We start from the raw sequence: 18404 nt of genomic DNA, 5'->3' as shown, positions 1-18404 counted from the left end.
TCTACTTCTTACTTTGATGCCTCCTCCAATGGTTTCACTGGTGAAATTCCCTTGTCGATTTGCCAATTGAAATCACTCCGTTATTTATATTTGTCGGACAATAATCTCTCTGGCAATATACCACCATGTCTTGGTAGTATGACCAATCTCTCAGACCTAATCTTGAGTGGAAATAACTTCCAAGGGCCACTCCCGATCCCTCCACCTTCTACTTTTTACTTTTCAGCCTCCTCCAATGGTTTCACTGGTGAAATTCCCTTGTCGATTTGCCAATTGAAATCACTCAGTCTTTTAAATTTGTTTGCCAATAATCTCTTTGGCAATATACCACCATGTCTTGGTAGTATGACCAATCTCTCACACTTATTCTTGGGTGGAAATAACTTCCAAGGGCCACTCCCGATCCTTCCACCTTCTACTTCTTACTTTTCTGCCTCCGACAATGGGTTCACCGGTGAAATTCCCTTGTCGATTTGCCAATTGAAATCACTCGATTATTTATCTTTGTCTACCAATAATCTCTCTGGCAATATACCACCATGTCTTGGTAGTATGACCAATCTCTCGGCCTAATCGCTTGAGTAGAAATACTTTTTAGCCTCCAAGGGCCACTCTGAGATCCTTTGCAGTTGAGTTCACTAAAGATATTAGGTTTGTTGAACAATAGTCTCTTTGCGAATATGCCACCATGTTTTAGTAATATGACCAATCTCCAAGTCCTAGACTTGAGCAACAATTATTTTACAGGGTCAATTCCACTTCCATCTCCCATCACATTTTATTATGACATTGCAAGGAATGATATTACGGGAAAGATAAATCCTTTGATATGCAATGCTACCAAGCTAGAGGTCATCAACTTGTCAAACAATGGCTTAACAAGGAGATTGCCTCAGTGTTTAACAAATTTTAGCACCAAACTATTGGTTTTGAACTTGCGAAAAAATCACCTTGAGGGCACAATTCCTCAATCATTTTCTTCGAGAAGTAACTTAGCAACTCTTGACTTGAGTCAAAATTGGTTTGAAGGCACATTGCCCCGATCCCTAGTCAAATGTAAACATCTTGAAGTTCTAGATCTCAGTAACAATCAGATTGAGGATACGTTCCCGAGTTGGTTGGGAAAACTCCCAGAACTAAAAGTTCTCAATTTGAGGTCAAACAATTTTAAGGATCTTTTGAATATTCCTAGGGGAGCTCACCTCTTTTCCAATTTACACATTTTGGACCTATCAAACAACAACTTTCACGGCCCTTTGCCAACCAACCTATTGATGAACCTTAAAGCCATGACGGATGGGAAAAGTGGGCAAGACAAATTATTGTATATGACAATGCAGTCATATGAAAATATACGATGTCGTATGAAAATTCTATGACACTAACCATAAAAGGGCTAGAGATTGAGCTAGTGAAAATCTTGACCATCTTGACAATTGTCGATTTGTCACATAATTCTTTCCAAGGAGACATTCCGAAGTGTTTGGACATCTTCGCTCTCTCATAGGGCTCAACCTGTCACACAATTACCTTACAGGTTCCATCCCTCTGACTCTAGGGAATTTGACTAATCTTGAATGGCTCGACCTATCTTCAAACAAGCTCAGTGGGGGGATTCCTAGAAAATTGGGAGATTTGTCATTCCTTGGCAGCTTGAATCTCTCGAAGAACCAACTCACAGGACGCATACCTCAAGACAAGCAATTGAGCACATTTTCAAGCAACTCATTTAGTGGGAATCCAGGCTTATGTGGAACTCCATTACCAAAAGCATGCCCTAGCAATGCTCAACCTCCTCAACCATCGCCGTCATCTACTTTCAATTGTGAAGGGCATGAGAGTTGGTTCAAACAAAAAACAGTGTGGATAGGTTATGCATCTGGAATCGTAATTGGAATTTCCATAGCATACATTGCATTTGAAATAGGAAGGCCCAAATGGCTTACGCGAGGTGTGAAAATGCTAGAGAGAAGAGCAGCCGAGTGGATGGAGAGGCCAAAGTGGAAGGCCATCAAATTTCATGGACAATGAAATTGTTTGAGGAGTTATCTCTTTGATCGCAAGGTAGATTCACTGAATAAAAATGTCTTGAAACCAATTTGAAATATCATTTTCCTTATAGAGGCTTGTTTTCAATGTCTTGTCTTGTTGTTTCTTGTTGCAACTATATGTATCTAATTGAGAAGATGAATAATGAGATCTATCAAGCACATGACTTTAAAAAATGAAGCTAAAAATAGAAAAATAGCAAGTGTCATTAACCTTACAGATATATTTTCCTTGATGTGCGTAGCTTTTATTTATCCATGCAGAATTAGATGTGAAGAATTAACCCATTCAGCCAAAGTAGCTAATAACTTAATGTGCCGAGGAAAAGTATCCTGAAGAATCAACACTAAAATCTTTGAAGTTGCAGGTGAATAGTAGGTTGTGAACTGTAAGCTACTGTACATCATCTTTGATAGTAAACATAGGTCAAAGTTGAGCAGAAAAATGTTTAGTGATATACTCAGAGTATGTTCAAATTTCAAATAATTTGACTAAAAAATAATAAAGGAGAGTGCCGTCTCCGGTAAGGCTGCGAGAGATTGCCTCATACGTAAGTGGGGAGTTTGTCAATGGTCTGCTTGGAATTCACTAGTGAACTGGTGCAGATCCCTCATGTAAGATTCAGCGCCATTGCCTTGGGAAAACACATTTTTGAGAGCAAAGCAGGTCTTTGAACTTAAACTAAATGAATAACACAAATAAAGTAGCATAAGTGTCTGGTCCACCGTTCCTTGCCTGGCGTTGGGCCTGCTTGGGTCATCGTCCAATGACTCAATTTTTGGGACCAATTTTTAGGTCCACTTGTGGGGATATCTATATAGCTTAACGAGTTTAGCCCCTCCCTCATTTGGTCGGCTTCTCATTATCAAACTTCAACTTTTCTTGAGCATCTCTAACGACTGACTCCTGTGAAAATGAAAGTAATATATTAGCGAACTTGTTTACCCCGAAAAAAAGAAGATAGAAACGAAAAAGGAAATTATTGCAGAACTTGGATGTGGACGTACAAGAATATTGGGCCCAGTAGGCGGTTGGTCCTGCAATCATTCCAGATGGCCCATAACTGGCCGAGAAGGTCCAAATGTACCACAATGTAACACTGGGCCTAACTAGTGAATGGAATTATAGCATCAAAGTAGATTTTTTTTTTTATATCTTATGTTACGTGTTGGAATAAGTAGTGATAACATTTTGGCCGTAGAGGAGCCTAATAATCTTCAAAGTTCTTAATTGAAAATATTCGAGGATATTGTCTTCGTTTTGGATGGAACCACAAAAAGAGATAGGAGTTAAGATCATCGGAGACCAAAGTTTTGGAATTGTAACCAATTGAGATTAAATAGTAATTATTGACTGAAATTGTCGCACATCACTTGTTTTTGCTGGTCATCCCACCTGCTTTATATACTTTCATTGACCAAATAATTTTCTATAGTCATTAATTCGGACATTTATATCGGGTCAGACATATGCATTTTCCACCGATCTGCATAAAAAAAGATGCTAATATAAAGATAAATGGTGAGATTAAACAAATTCCATTCTGCGATTGTCAGAATTTTTCTTTCTTGAGCATTAAACACCCAAATCAATGCCCATCTAGGATTTTCGATGGATAAAATCAATTTTATTCTCTTGACTTTCTCTGGCGGTGTATTTTCAGGGCAATGTTCATGAATTCGCTGGCTACAGTCGGGAAAAATGATAAACAAATTGGGTAACATTAAACATCCGACCAGACATGTCCACGAACGACGCCATCATACCCAAAGGAGCATCAACCTTCGCACATTGATCAGTATACGAGACAAAGACATATCGTAACGTGTTTATTTTCTTCGTCGTTTATTTTCTTCTCCCTCCTTTCCTTTTCATGCGTCTCTATGGTTGAGTTTGTCATACGTTGACATGTTGTCTCTCTCTGAAACCTCTAGATATTTTGTTGACTTGCAATATTTCAAACTAGAGATAGCTTGTCTTATCTTTATGCCTAAAACGACGCACCCATATGGTTGAACTCAATCATCTTGGATTCTCCAATAATTGATCCAATAACAGTAACACAGATTGAAGAGAAGGAAGAAGAAGGAAACGTTCCAGCTTGCTTGTATAACGGCAACCTTAATTACTGTCCTAGTCATAGAGATCAAATCAGCAAAACAAGGGAACGACTATAGATACAAATCAGTGGATAGGGTTATGGCCCACCAACAGCTATATTTTTCCTAATCCTTTGGGTATTTACAGATTATAAGATAAGATTTGAAGACAATGACACCCCAGATAAATGAGTTTAGCAATCTCTACAAACATCAATTGTTTCAGATATATATAATACTGTCCGGCACTTTCAAAAGCATCCAAATTTGACATATATGATAAATAAATAAATAAAATTAATCTAAAGAATCATGAGATTTCTTCTTATTGAAGTGATTTGAAATAGTTTCCAAGGCCATCCACACAAACTTTCTATTACGGGCCCATAAGGACCACTTGTGATAAATTAATATGATAGCAATCATTATCAAGTCAATTCAATTAGGTTCCCCGGGAATTTGACAAATATCTAGTGAGGCAACTTAGAAAGCTTAGTGACACTCTTAAAAAAAACGTATGAAATAGTCACATTACCCATCACATCATACAATGTCTTCAATCTATCATTAAAACCAATATTGGTCTATAAAAATCATTCCCACAATGGATTTATCTCCAATAGCAAGATCTTTATTTATTATTAGATCACTCGAATCTTGATTTATTGTTGTAAAAGAGCTTAAATGTTCGGGTTTTGACCTTTAGTATATAGACACTACCAAGTTCACGTCGTCATACATACCTCACATTTCATTTCTTATGAATGTTGTGTAATGTTCAAGAATCACTGATAAAGAAAATGTTTAAGAATCAATTAAGATAGATGATAACTTCTTGCTCTCTCTTCTTCTTCTTCTTCTTCTTCTTCTTCTTCTTCTTCTTTTTTTTTTTTTTTTTTTGCTTTATCAATTCATTGCAAAGGTGTTATGATAACTAAAAACAGAAAGACGGCTTCTCTCTCTCATTCAAATCAAAACAAATGTTCTCGTACAAATCAACTTAAATGCCATCAAATCACTCAATAAAGAGGTCTTCCCTTACTTGTTGACCGGCGAGGAGGAAAAAAATGCCTTTTCCGGCGACTGAACCGGTCAGCTTCTTCATTAGTGTAGCCACCAGGCACTTCCCCAAATGACCCCCCAATCACATCTTCAAATTACCAGCGCACCCGACTTTGATTTGCAAGTCCTGAGCTGACTTTTGGCAGTGAAAAAATCAGCGAAAAAGATGCGTTTGGTTGAGGTTTTGACCAATTCAGTCATCAAAATAGCTGACTCTCACTTGATGTACTTCACTCTTTATTTTTTATTTCATTTGTTTTTAGCTTTCGATTTTCCATGTAAGTCTTTATTGTAGTTCTTCAAAATTTATCATCGAGAGGACCCACCTGCACAAGACAAGGAAAAAAAGGAGCAATGCCAATTTCTTTTTTCCTTTTTCTTTTTTGGGAAAAGAGCGATGCCAATTTGCCGATGGGGACTTCTTATCCAAGACAGCAAGTGGGGGGCGGTCAAAGTAACATCATCAAATGCAGCAAAATGATTTCAGCTTCAAAGTGACATATCTTTCATTTATAAATTCTCTTGCATATCAGAAAGAGAAAGTAGCAAATTGTAAATTATAATGACGTGCAATGTTTTTGTCATCTCAAGTATAGATTAAATAAATAATTTTTCTTGTTTGCATGCTTCCAAGGAGCATGTTCTCGATAAGGTCATATAAGGCCTTGAGATATGTGTTTTGTGTGCCCCCTTTGAATCTCTAAGAAAGATCCAACTGTCCATTTTCACAGAAGCAAGAAAATTGATCCATGTGTCCTTCAAACTCCAGTTCTAGCACATTTTCGAAATTTTTAATTTTTTTAATAATCTCATACTAAATCATTTCTATAATTCTAAGACTTGAAAAGGGTGATCGAGTAAAACATTCAGTTGAGGTTGTTTGGTTCGAGTACGAAAAATGTTGCTGAGAAGTGCAGGGCTCTCCACGGACTGCAAATTCTCCAACTTCAGCAGCGGAATTTCGAAAGCCATCAGCGGCTATGACTCCAGCTGAAAATGGAGATCCTGCCATGTAGTTCTTGATGACAATTAACATAACGTTATATAAAGCATATACTGAACAGAGCCAAATGCCGCAATTAGAACTGCTACACAAGGCTAGCAGCAGCGACAGCCGCGATAAGGAGCGCCATTCATCATTCTTCCAGAGACTGAACCATGAAAATTCCACCCGAAGCAACGACATGGAACAAGACCCTTTTTAAGGCCAAAGGACAATGCTCTTAACTTGCCTGCTCTACCAAAGCTCCTCCCACTCAGCGTGCGAATACTGAATCCATAGCCGAATTGGGGAGCCTGACGATCGCGTATCGCAGGCCGAATCCCCCCAAACCAGGCCTTCGCAATCCCGAACTCGACACGATGCACTAGTAGAAAATGAAGTTCAGAGACGAAATTCACTTCGAAAACCGAGGATCTCCGCATGCTTTAATGGAAACAAAATCCGGAAATTTCTATAGATCTCTGTTTATTCTCTCCTTCTAATAGGTATAGGAGCGGAATATGGGAATCAACCCGAGACCTCATGGATCTTGGTGATCTAGAAGAAAAAAAAGGGATTCTAACGGATGAGCTGGTCGTTACGGACGAAGAGGACAACTTGCGAAGAGATGGAAAGGTCACAGTCAAATTAAAAGCACCCCGATTACCCAAGTCTCGAGACACCAAGCAGAGCAGCTACGGCAGCTCGCGTAACGCGAGAGGGATTGAAAAGAGATGAGGGCGTCAGAAAGTTTGGGTGAGATTGATGGTGCTCTTTCGGCCCTTCACTTGGATCTCCATCGGATAAAATTCACACCCCATCTCTTCTCTTCTGCCCTCTTCTTCCATCCTTCATCATCCCTTCGCTCACGCACCTAGACAGCACATATATATACATACATACGTATCTACAAAATATCCTCCACCAAAATATCTCCGAACCTTGCACTTTTTCTCTCTCTCTCTCTCTCTCTCGTATTTGGCTTCTGCTTGAAGAGGGAAAAGCATGGTGTACCGTGAGCGCCGCCACCACCACCACCAACCCTGTTTGCACTGCGACCCGCAAAGCTACATAAGAATGGTATGTGGGTGCGTTCATACACCTTAAGCTGAACTCAGCTTTGTCGAAGAAATTTGATGGGTTTTGCTCAACGCAGTCCACGGTTCTCTGTTTTTTTGGTTCTTCTTTCAAGCTCATCTGATCAATGATGTGTCTGCAGGTGCACCATTTGATCGAGAGGTGCCTTCTCTTCCATATGACCAGAGATGACTGCATCCAAGCTCTAGCCAAACACGCCGGCATTCAGCCCATTGTCACCCTCACCGGTTCTCTCTCTCTCCATAACAAGTACTTGACTGTTTGTGCTTTTGGCAGTGTGGAAAGGGCTGCTGAAGGAGAATAAAAGCTTCTTTGAAGCATATTACCAAGTTGCTCCCCAAAGCTGTCCGCAATGTAAGCCATCGACAGACTGTACAAGTTCTTCAATGATCATGTTGAAGGGCTCTCATCATTTTGGTCTTACATATATGTTCATTTTGAGCTCTTACATATGGTTGCTTGTTTGTCAGATAAGCCATCGGAGAGAATCTCGAATGGGAAAAGCAGAAAGCAATGGAGGTGAAGAATTGAGAAATCGACATACTATGGAAATAGAGTATTTGTTTAGGATTACACGATGCTTGACTCGAGTTACAGCTAAGATTCGGAATTGGGTTTACCAACAGCCCAGGTTCATATCGGCTTAGACAGAAACTAGACGAATCAGGTATTGCGCATTTTGTGCGTTGTATTGAACAAGTATATTTCATGGCTGTAATTCTCTTATCCATTCTGTAGCACCCTTGCCAATGAGATCTCAACCTTGAAGTGATGAAGCTCCATCTTCTGGGACCTTAAAATGATGGAAAAGCATTCCTATTTTTGACCTAAACAAAAGACTTCTCAACGTTTCTCAAAAAAATTTGGGAACATGACATGTGATGCATGAGCCATTTCAAGAACATACTTATCATGTAAGATAGGGAGGGTGATCGGCTTTTGACATCCCAAGCAAAGCTTGACCCTGCATAACAAGGTTGGAAAGAAAACACGCAGGTCGGATAAGTTGATCATAACACATTTTCAACAGTTTCACTCCGTTCCAATGGAAGCAGAAACCCGCAGTTCAAATTCAACATCACAACTCATTGAGAGGAATAAATAGCCATGACCCAACGACTATGATTGTGAGGTGATCTTTATGTTTTTGTCCCCTAAGATTGTGAGGTGCTTAGAATCTGAGTATTCACATGCATGAGTCAGGGAGCCCTGTGCTGCAGAGGAATTGATATACTGGCCTACTTATACTTAGTTGATTGATGAAGGTTTGGAATTCTGATCCAGGATGAATTACCAAAATATTCATTGCTTAATGGCCTTAGGCTTTTCATGGTATCAAAGGACTGCACCACACCATATGCTGAGACATACCAAATGATGAGTGTATACCGTGAGGAACGAAATGCGGAAATAACAAGATGTCCCCACCCAAGAACACCAACGACATAGCCCCAACAGAATGACTTCTCCATTAGCACCTCGAGCAGAGCAACCCAAGCGCATATATTTTAAGACAGGCTCTATAAAGAACCTGTCTAATCGCTGCAATGCACACGGTTTAAATTGACCACTCTGTCAAGCAGAACAAGGCCAAGTCAATGTGCATAAAACTAAGCCACAAGACAACACTTAACCACCATATGACAATAGTTTGCACTTATTTACTACTGGACAGATCAACCAAGTAGCTGAATTTTTCCTTAAGAAGCTTTAGCAAGAGCTCCTGCCTGAGTCAGCAAGGGCACAAGCTTTCCCTGATTGTGCATTGCAGTTGTAGCTGCGAGACAAAATAAAAAAAAAAACACGTCAAAATGAACCAACCAAAGAGGGATATCACAAAACAAAATAAATTAAAACTCGGCATTGCAATTCAGCTAGGAATAAGAGACTTACCATCACAGCCACCAATATGGTTCCCCCCAATAAACACATTTGGCACAGTCTTTTGTCCAGTCCACTCAGCCAGTGCAGATTGAATCTCACTCCCATCATCTATAGAACACCAAATTAGATGCTTTGAGCAGTTTTATCACATAAGAATGAAGAACTAAAGACATAAGATCATTGCTGTCAACCAGTTTAAGAGGAAAGTATGAATAAGCCATACGAAATAGAATGAAATCACACGCGTTTTCATGTCCAACAGAATTAGACAGTCAGGTCTTGGTTCTTCAGTATACCTATATATACCCAATACAGAGAATTTCCATGGATTTCTAGTGGTAAACATTCAGCAAATCTTCAGCTAGCCAATCTTTTGCTCCCTTAATTCTCACATTAGAGATCTAAAATTCCAATAGACACTTCCCTGATTTCAATATTAAGAATCGCTAAATAAAAAAAATCTAATTCATCACAAGGAATTAGCATCGACATTAAGTTCTTTTTTCCCCAGAACCTTCACTGCATTTTTCACAGTCTGTGAATTGCAAATAGACCTCTAGGCCAGTGACAAGATATAACAACTGTAGCTTAGAGCATAAGTTGCAAAGAAACAGTATTAACAACCAGAAGTTGTCAGTCAAGGTCATCACGACACTATTACCATGAGACGAATTTCAAGCAAAATGGATACTCGGCAGATCAAAACAAATATAACAATTTCCAGCATCAACACCCCAGAGGCAGGACGTCACAAATCACAAATCACAAATCAAACATCCAATAACATCCTCAAGGGCCACAACAATTCACCAATTCTATTTCACATCTATGAAGAAACAGACCAAGATCGAAATCATTTTACAGGGTCCAACTCACGAAGCTACTCTAATCAACTGTTGGCTCCATTTATTTCACGAAAAATAAATAATTTTAAAAAATATTTTCCTAAAAATAATGGCATATACCACTTGAAAGAATCAGTTGAAAAGTATACTTTTGTTATCCACGGCAATTTACAAGCGATACAGCCAATCAATTTTAGGAAAATATTTTACAAATCATTCATTTTCCACGAAACAAACACAAAACAAACGAAAACTTAACTGAATAAACAAATACTCTCGCGTCAAACATACAAGCACAGCTAGACATCATTCGTAATGCATGTGAGCACAAACATCGTAACAACTTCAAACGAAACCAAGTCCAGCTACAATCTTCTAGGCAGAACAGAAGCTGTAGGGAACATCTAGAGAGAGAAAGACAGAGGGACTCACTCTCCTGATCCAATTCGAGGGCCTTGAAATTGACTCCCAATTGAGACAGCATCTTCTTCACGCTGACGCAGTAGGGACAGTACGATTTGCTGCGCCACAAAAAACACACGCCCCCATCTCCCCGTCAGAACACGAGAACGCGACGACGATCGACGGCCGCGCGAAAGAAGGAAGGGGGAGGAGGGAGAAAGAAACCGGAGGAGGAGATTAATAATAACAACGAGACCTGAAGACGACGACGGGGTTGGCGGACACGAGCTCCTTCGCCTTCGGCATCGCCATTTTCGCGATCTCTCTCGCCGCTCTTCGCCGGTAAGAAACTATCTCCGATAAGAGCCCTAAATCGGAAGAAGCTTCGCGAAATGCGGGATTCACAGAGGTGGAAGCGAACTTGCCGACCGTTTCGCGGGGAGGTTATATGTAAAGCCTTCTGCGGGCGACAGTACACGTGGCCTTGTAGGAGAGAGAGAGAGATTGGGAGGCGGTTAGGACGGCGACGTGGCGTCGTGTCGGATGACCTCGTTTCCTTTTGACTGGTCGTTTTCTTATTTTTATATAAGGGTCAAGAAAGGCTGGAATTTTTTACCAGCCCGGCTCTAGATTTCTGTCTTCATGTGGGGAATCTGTTGGGCCCATGGGGAGGCCTGGGGACGTGACGTGGCGGATCACTTGCCGCCAAAAAGATTTGTGTATTTTTTTTCTCTTTTCTAATTTTGGGCGGCAGATGACCCAGGGGCACCGCCTTTTAAAGTACTTTGACCAAAACGCCCGCCCTTGTGGTTATGGGACGAACGTGTTGAGAGGGAGGCTCCTCTTTCACGGCATAAAGAGCAAATGAAGGGACAAGGAAAGGAAAATTTTATAAGATGAGTTTTTGTATTTACAAGGGTGGGTGGGCTTTATAATGGAGTATAGCCTTTTCGGTTTGTCTATTGGGGCATTCAACCGGCTTTGATGGCGAAAATCTCTGCCGCGTTGGGGAGATTGCACAAGAAGCTCGATTAAGGTTTCCATCGTGTCTCCTTAGCTCAGAGCCTAGCAAAATCTAATCGAGTCCTTGAGAAACGATTGCCCCATCTTGTGTCTCTGGTGCTCTTGCCGGAGAGAGTATCGTCCCTTCGATTTTGGAGGTTAATCCGTTTAGAGGCAGATTCTCTCCTCTTAGGTCTCAGAGGAAGTCATCGTGGAAATTTCCCCCTATGAAGGACGTTCGTGGTCTGCAGATATCCTCTCAATTGTATGCAGTTAAGAGGGAAAAGGACATAGGGGAAAAGGGGGAAGATGTCCAGCATAGCGGTCCCAGAACGGGGTTAATTTGGTCACTAAAGAATGTGGCTAGAGCAATCTTTGTGGCAATAGCATTGGCCTCATTTTTTTCATTTTTTTTTTATTTTTTTGAGGTTGGCTGGTTAATGGGGGATTGAGAAGGACAGATACATACAATTTATTGTCAAAGAAGAAACTTAGTGATTGGAGAATAAAGAAGAGACTCATTTGGTTGAGGGAAAACAATAGCATGACAATGAAAGCCCCTAAATTAATCAATGTAAGAGAACGACAACAACTTAATTTGAAAATAAATAAATCAATCAATCAATGAGATGAATTGGGTAATTTAGTTTGCTGGTTAGTATTGAGTCAGGTCATTAGTCACAATGGAGCCCGAGTCTTATCTCAAATTGATGTGAAATTGTATATCTGTCAACCGATAGGAAAATTAGAATCAAAGTTGTTACATGAATAAAAACTTAGTTTCATTAAAAGGTCTAGGAATTAAGTTTGGATGGCTAGATAACCCAAAGAATATGTTTTTAATGAGAACAAAATTGATAATCAAACAAAGGCCAAGCTAGAATTTATAGTTTCATCGATAGTACACTTCGGTAATTGGCCAACATATGTAAATGCAAAAAGATAAAATCTATGAATGGTGCGAAAACATGTAACTTTGATCTTTGTCTCGTTTTTGTCCACAATATTTATATGTGGAGACTCTGGGAGAGATAATGCCCAACATCATTAACTTGTACCATGTTGTGTCATGTCATTTTTTAAGGGTTGATGAACCATTTCACACTCAAATTCCGAATGAATATGATAAATAAGGGATGATATATATGGATCGAGTCATGTAAAAACATATCGATTCAAGCTAATCTTTTTAGTATCATAATAGATTCAAGTTTTAAACTTGATCCTTTTAATTTTAGTATCATCGCAAATTCGCAATTATATCCTCATGCCAAGTCAAAATCTACCAAATTCTACTAAAAAAGTGGAAGCAATAGACTGTGGGGTTTCCCTTCATGTTATGTCACATAAATTTCAAATAGGAGCTTAAAGTTTACTCATTTTCTTAAAAGAGAGTCCAAGATGAACTTTATTTCAATTAAAACTTAACGTGATCACTTAGTCTCAAATAAGAACTTGAGCTTGCTCGCCGACTAAATCTTTGCCGGTTGATGAGCACATGTTTTTTCTGATGGCGTCCGTATAATATATTTAAGACTTTTTTAGTAATTTTCTACTAAATTTCGCCACAGGACCTGTTAGGTTTTAATGCTTCTCCTCCTCTATCCCCTATTACTTGTGATCATAACTTACCAACATATCACTGGGCTTCATGCCTAGTTGCATCATTAAAATCCCAAGAGAAAAATTGCTTAACATATGTTGTGCCTGTACGCTACGCTCTGTAAGAATGCATTTTCCCTAATTGAATACACAGCCAAGGACAAGAGCTATAATTCTCTCTCCCCCACAAACCATCTTAAAATCATACAAATCCATGAAGTGAAATCACGGTTTTTCTGTAGATGATTTCTCAATTGTGTTATGATTTCATGATAGCAAATTTCATGGCTACATGAATAACTCTCCAAACGTGCAAATAAATTCGGAATTCGTAGAACCATCTCAGACGGTCACTGGCTTTTAGAAAGAATGAACATCATTCAGGCCCCAAAAAGGAACTAAAACTAAGTGGAAAGCAATGGAAAAATTAATCAGGAAAATGTCTCAATTATGTTCGACTGCCCGCAATTTTGCTTCCTGTATAATTCATTTACCCCCCCTAGACTAGTAATTTTGATTCTTCACCAGGTGCAGTGGAACTGTGCAGCGTTCATCCCGATGAAACTCACCGACATGAAAGCAATTCTCTGGGTATGCCACATCATAAACCAACACGGCTTGAAGGCAATTCTGCTTGTAATGTTTGAGAGGAAAGTTTCTGCTCCCTCTTCTGCAAAAGTAGTCCAAGGAATCGGCCCATTAATTCAAAATACTATACAAGAGAACGTCTTCTGGATTACTGCAAAACCTATGGAAGAAATTCACAACTAGGAACTCCCAATGGAATGTGCATTTAAGGATACAGATGTTATTACCATATCTCTATGTTTGGTCAGCCGTTCTTCTGGTCTCTATTTCTCACAGTTAAAGAGCTCCCTCCCATAGAAACGATTGCAAAGGCCACCAACCACCTAGAATTCCGACCAAAATGTATTTCTGACCAGTCGATTCAATCTTTGCAAGGCAGAAGAACTTATAGTCCTGGACTTCAACCTTCTTGGCACATAATGACTACAAAGTAGGTGATCAGCAGACATATAAGTTAAAGTTAAGAACTGACCAAAAAAAAAAGTCAAAGTTAAAAAAATACAATGGTTCTTCCCATCATTGGTAGAGAGCATGCTCTATGTAACTCCTAGATAATCTAAACATGAATGTAGTTAAGACAAATGCATGTGTATGCCTGCGAAGCTGTCAGTCATGATCATCACTGGAGAAAGAAAAGAGGGGCAAAAAATTGCAGGATGCCTCTATATGAAAACAAACATCAATCTACAGATGAACTGTTTTAGCCCATAAAAAGATGATCTTTTCCTTGATTTACGAATGCTTGTTTTTCTAAATTTTCTCAAGTCTTGAATATGCAATCGGGGGTTTAAAAAAAGAACCACCTTTTGCCTCTACGAACTGAGCTGTTAGAAAAAGGGAGAAAAAAGAAATAGCTACTGCACTGGACACACAAGAATACTTCACAACATTTCCTCATAAAAAAATTCGTAGATTGGAGACATATATGAGATGAGTACTTTTTAACTTTACTCAGAGCACATCTGGAAGAGAGCCAAAATGACAGTTTTTGCTGAAACATCAACCCATAAATTTCACTTCCATAACAAGTGTAATGATATTCAGATTACTATGCAAATCATGATCAACAAATGAAGGATCAATAATACATGTGTGGCTGCAGGACAGTCATGAAATTGTTCTCGGATTCATTGAGAAATAATATGCAGATGAAGATCCCAGGATAATATCTATAAGCAAATGCAAGAGAGCTTTCAATGAATATTTCAGACAGACATCAATTGGCACATTCAAACATCTTCCATTATCCGCCTCCTCACTCATGGCTCAAAGTGGAAGATCAGAAAAGCTTATGGCAGCAGTGAACATACCTTTAGCCTGTATAGGTCAGAATCTTGATGCATAGGTTGACTACACAGCTAGAACACAAAAGATGTGATGTCAAGCGGTTGCCAAACAACAGCAGTAGATTATAAAAAACCAACAATCATAAAAAGTCTATTTCCTTTCAAATATTTAAAGAAAAATAAGAACATTAAAGCATCAGATGTTTCCGCACTCCAATTTAATAATAATTGGGAATAGAACTTCCAAGGACCATTAAAATCGAGACATCTTTCCATTTGAAGTTATACTTTGTGAGAAAGAGCTCTAACTAACACAGGTTGATTACATATCAGATCAATTCAGTAACTGTCAACAGTTAATGAAGCAGAGCAACACATCTCTCTCACCCTCATAATCAGGTTAACTAAGCACAGATGCACACACATGATATCAAGGTTAAGGATGGAAAACAAAAATGCTTTGTCATTGAATTCTTGATGCTCAGAGGAACCCATGTGAAGTTGCCCGTCAACTCAACATATTACAGACCAAACAAACAAACTTATATTTGTCCATTTCTATAGATCTTTGTTTATTTTCTCCTTCTAATATGGGAATCAACCCAAGACCTCATGGATCTTGGTGATCTTGTTAAGCATGGACCACCACTAGGCCATGCCATTGTCCATATTGTATTCTTGATTCCTAGACTAGCTCTATAATCAGGTACAAGTATGGAGACCAACAAAACACAAATGAGCAAACCACCTACCTTCTCTATGGGAAGATAAACTGATAAAGGACTGGGCTTTGTGCTGAGAAGGAATAGAATACTTCTCATTGCAAGTTCAATAGGATGGTCCCAGTTCAACAATACAGTAACAAGGAAAAAGATGGGGAGCCAGAGTTTCCTAGCAAGGGCCCAAAAGGCCTTGGGACTATCTTCCGGATTGGGCTCATCCCACATCTCCGCTCGTTCATCATTTTTCGCAGTGTCTCCACCTACATGTCCAAGCAGATTTCAGATTCAATGGTGAACTGAGCAACTTATGGCACGATTGAACAACTCGTTGCTCCACTCACCATCCAGGGAAAATGTAATGTGTGGCCAATGATGAAGTGATCCAAATATAACCGAAATACTGATAAATGTTCCCACTTTACTTCCTGAAAGAGGTCAATACTAACATGAGAAGCAGACAAACCAACATAGTTCATATGTTATCAGTGTGAAGAGGAACAGCAGTGACATTGGGCGCCAAATGCACAGTCAACCCAAGATATCAAACATGAGTACCGTCCATATAACCTGGACTCAATCAAGATGACAACCAACATAAGGTATACAGAGCATATAATGAACAGAGCCAAATGCTGCAAATAGAACTGCTACACAAGGCTAGCAGCAGCGACAGCCGCGATAAGGAGCACCATTCATCATTCTCCCAGAGATTGAACCATGAAAATTCCACCCGAAGCAACGACATGGAACAACACCCTTTTTAAGGCCAAAGGACAATACTCTTCACTTGCCTGCTCTACCAAAGCTCCTCCCACTCAGCGTGCGAAAACTGGATCTCCAGCTGAATTGGGGAGCCTGACGATCGCGTAGCGCAGGCCGAATCCCCTCAAACCAGGCCTTCGCAATCCCGAACTCGGCACGACGCACTAGTAAAAAACGAAGTTCAGAGACGAAATTCACTTCGAAAACCGAGGATCGCCGCATGCTTTGACGGAAACGAAACCCGGAACTTTGCTTGCCTGGGGGTGTAGAGCGAGGAAGAGCCGCGGAAGAAGAAGGGCTTGAAGCAGCTAGAGACGCCCTAATCGGGCGGAGAACCCTCGCCGCGAACGCCATGCTGTCGACGCAGTCATCTCCGACGGCGATGGCTATCGAGTGCGAGTTGGAGATTCGAATATTTCGAAACCTCGTCGGAATCTACTTTTATTCCGACATGCTCCGGCCAATTACTCCATTCGGTCGATACGACGTAGGCGGCTAGGCTCCTTTTGTCTTTTTGCGCATTTTGTGAAGTTTGGGAATAAGACGCTAGAATGCCATAACTTGTGTACAGCGCTCACTTTAGTGTAAAAATTTTCGTCATGTCAAAATCGAAGAAAACATCGCTGAAATTGAAAAATTTGGCAAGGTGACTAAACTGATCACTTTTTCATTGAAATTGATAGTGAAATAATCATTTTTTTACAACAAATAGTAATGAATTAATCACTTTTTAACCTATCACACAACATCGTATAAGGGTAACTATGCTAATTGGACACGCTAGCGACTCACGTAAGATCGAAAATTAATAAAATATGGTCACATCATATTTCCGACAACTTAGATTGAAGTTGACATTTAAGTGTGGTAATTAGGTGATTCGAAAAAAAAAACATTTTACACTAAAGTGAGTGTTGTACACAATTTATGACACTTCTATTGTCCTTCTTCTGTGAAAATTGGCAATACAACTCATCGTCCTGCACATTACTGGTTTTTAGAATGCTAAGCTGCTTCCACAATCTGCTTAGGAGTTTTTTAATCTTTTATTGAAATTCCCAACATCTTTCGTCTTGCCTTAAAGACAATTAGGATGTTTCTATTGTATTTATGATGGATTAATGGAGAAGCGAAAACACCAACATCTCCTCTCTTCAAATTCTGTTTGTGTGCCGATTTTTCAATAAATGTTCAACAGAGTCTCATCTGTACAATGTTGTTGCTAATAAATTCGAGCTGTTATATCTTGCAAGACGAAATTTGTAAAGCTGCTTAGCACCATTAGCAATAACTAATCATTTTAAAGATATTCGATTAGTTGTACATCACCTCTAAAGACTGACTTTCAAATTATTAATTTTCCAGTTACAGCATACAGTGTTATGTATTCATTCCCCCGCATGTTTATTCCTTCTTATTCTACTCCTCTCTATTTTCCAACAATTGGTGGGGTGAAAGAGGTGCGAACTCTCGACCTTAAGATCACTCAAAAAGCTTTATATTCTTAATATAAGATTGTTGGAAATAGAGTGGAGTAGAAGAAGAAAAATAAACGTATAGGAAGATGAATACATAATACTGTAATAACTTGAGAAAGTGATAAGAAAAGTAATTTGAGGTAAAATACAGCTAACCGAATCTCTTCAAGACAATTAGTTCTTGCCGATGATGTTAAGCAAGTTCACGAACTTCGCCTGCCAAGATACAATATCCTAACATCATGAACCTGTTAGTATTAGCATTATACGAATACAACCCTATCAAACACATTTTGAAATCGGCACACTTAAAAAACTTGAAGAGATAAGATGTGGGTGTTTCTACTTATCCTTGGAATGAAGATTTTGAAGTCTATTTATAGAGTTTTAGAATTCATGTACAGAAGTGGTACATGAACCATGAATTAAATGGATATAAAAATCTAGAAGATACATAAATTAAATGGATATAATAATTTAAGAGATACATGAACCATAAATTATGTGGATACACGAATCCAAGAGGTACACAAACTCAAGAGA

General features: G+C 39.3%; 3 protein-coding genes across 5 annotated transcripts; 1 reads left to right on the top strand and 2 right to left on the bottom strand.

Annotated features, from left to right (window-relative positions):
* Nucleotides 1–6480: 6480 nt before the first annotated feature.
* Nucleotides 6481–8451, top strand: LOC104419238. Its single transcript, XM_010030843.3, has 4 exons — nucleotides 6481–7272; nucleotides 7412–7517; nucleotides 7567–7644; nucleotides 7761–8451. The coding sequence occupies exons 1-4, from the start codon at nucleotides 7198–7200 to the stop codon at nucleotides 7811–7813; spliced, it is 312 nt and encodes a 103-aa protein (XP_010029145.2). The 5' UTR covers nucleotides 6481–7197; the 3' UTR covers nucleotides 7814–8451.
* Nucleotides 8452–8576: 125 nt separating this feature from the next.
* LOC104419239 (glutaredoxin) lies at nucleotides 8577–10858 on the bottom strand. The gene is made up of 4 exons (XM_010030844.3): nucleotides 10678–10858; nucleotides 10452–10540; nucleotides 9184–9282; nucleotides 8577–9067 (listed from the first exon to the last, which is right to left on the bottom strand). Exons 1-4 carry the CDS (start codon nucleotides 10731–10733, stop codon nucleotides 8991–8993), a joined length of 321 nt encoding a protein of 106 aa, XP_010029146.2. The 5' UTR covers nucleotides 10734–10858; the 3' UTR covers nucleotides 8577–8990.
* A 2382-nt stretch (nucleotides 10859–13240) lies between these two features.
* On the bottom strand, nucleotides 13241–18189 carry LOC104419241. Of its 3 annotated transcripts, XM_010030845.3 has the most exons (7): nucleotides 16641–18182; nucleotides 16413–16547; nucleotides 15963–16046; nucleotides 15652–15881; nucleotides 14924–14971; nucleotides 13841–14036; nucleotides 13241–13695 (listed from the first exon to the last, which is right to left on the bottom strand). In XM_010030845.3, exons 1-6 carry the CDS (start codon nucleotides 16735–16737, stop codon nucleotides 13890–13892), a joined length of 741 nt encoding a protein of 246 aa, XP_010029147.2. In that variant the 5' UTR covers nucleotides 16738–18182; the 3' UTR covers nucleotides 13241–13695; nucleotides 13841–13889. The 3 variants fall into 3 exon arrangements, with proteins under 3 accessions (XP_010029147.2, XP_039157206.1, XP_039157205.1); XM_039301272.1 differs by having other exon boundaries at nucleotides 13841–14018; nucleotides 16413–18189; XM_039301271.1 differs by having other exon boundaries at nucleotides 16413–18186.
* Between the last annotated feature and the right edge of the window lie 215 nt (nucleotides 18190–18404).

Source organism: Eucalyptus grandis, chromosome 9, assembly GCF_016545825.1.
Source record: "Eucalyptus grandis isolate ANBG69807.140 chromosome 9, ASM1654582v1, whole genome shotgun sequence".
In the NCBI taxonomy this organism is placed as follows: Eukaryota; Viridiplantae; Streptophyta; class Magnoliopsida; order Myrtales; family Myrtaceae; genus Eucalyptus; species Eucalyptus grandis.
The sequence above is the reverse complement of the archived record's forward strand: the minus strand, read 5'-3'. Positions and strand labels throughout refer to the sequence as shown.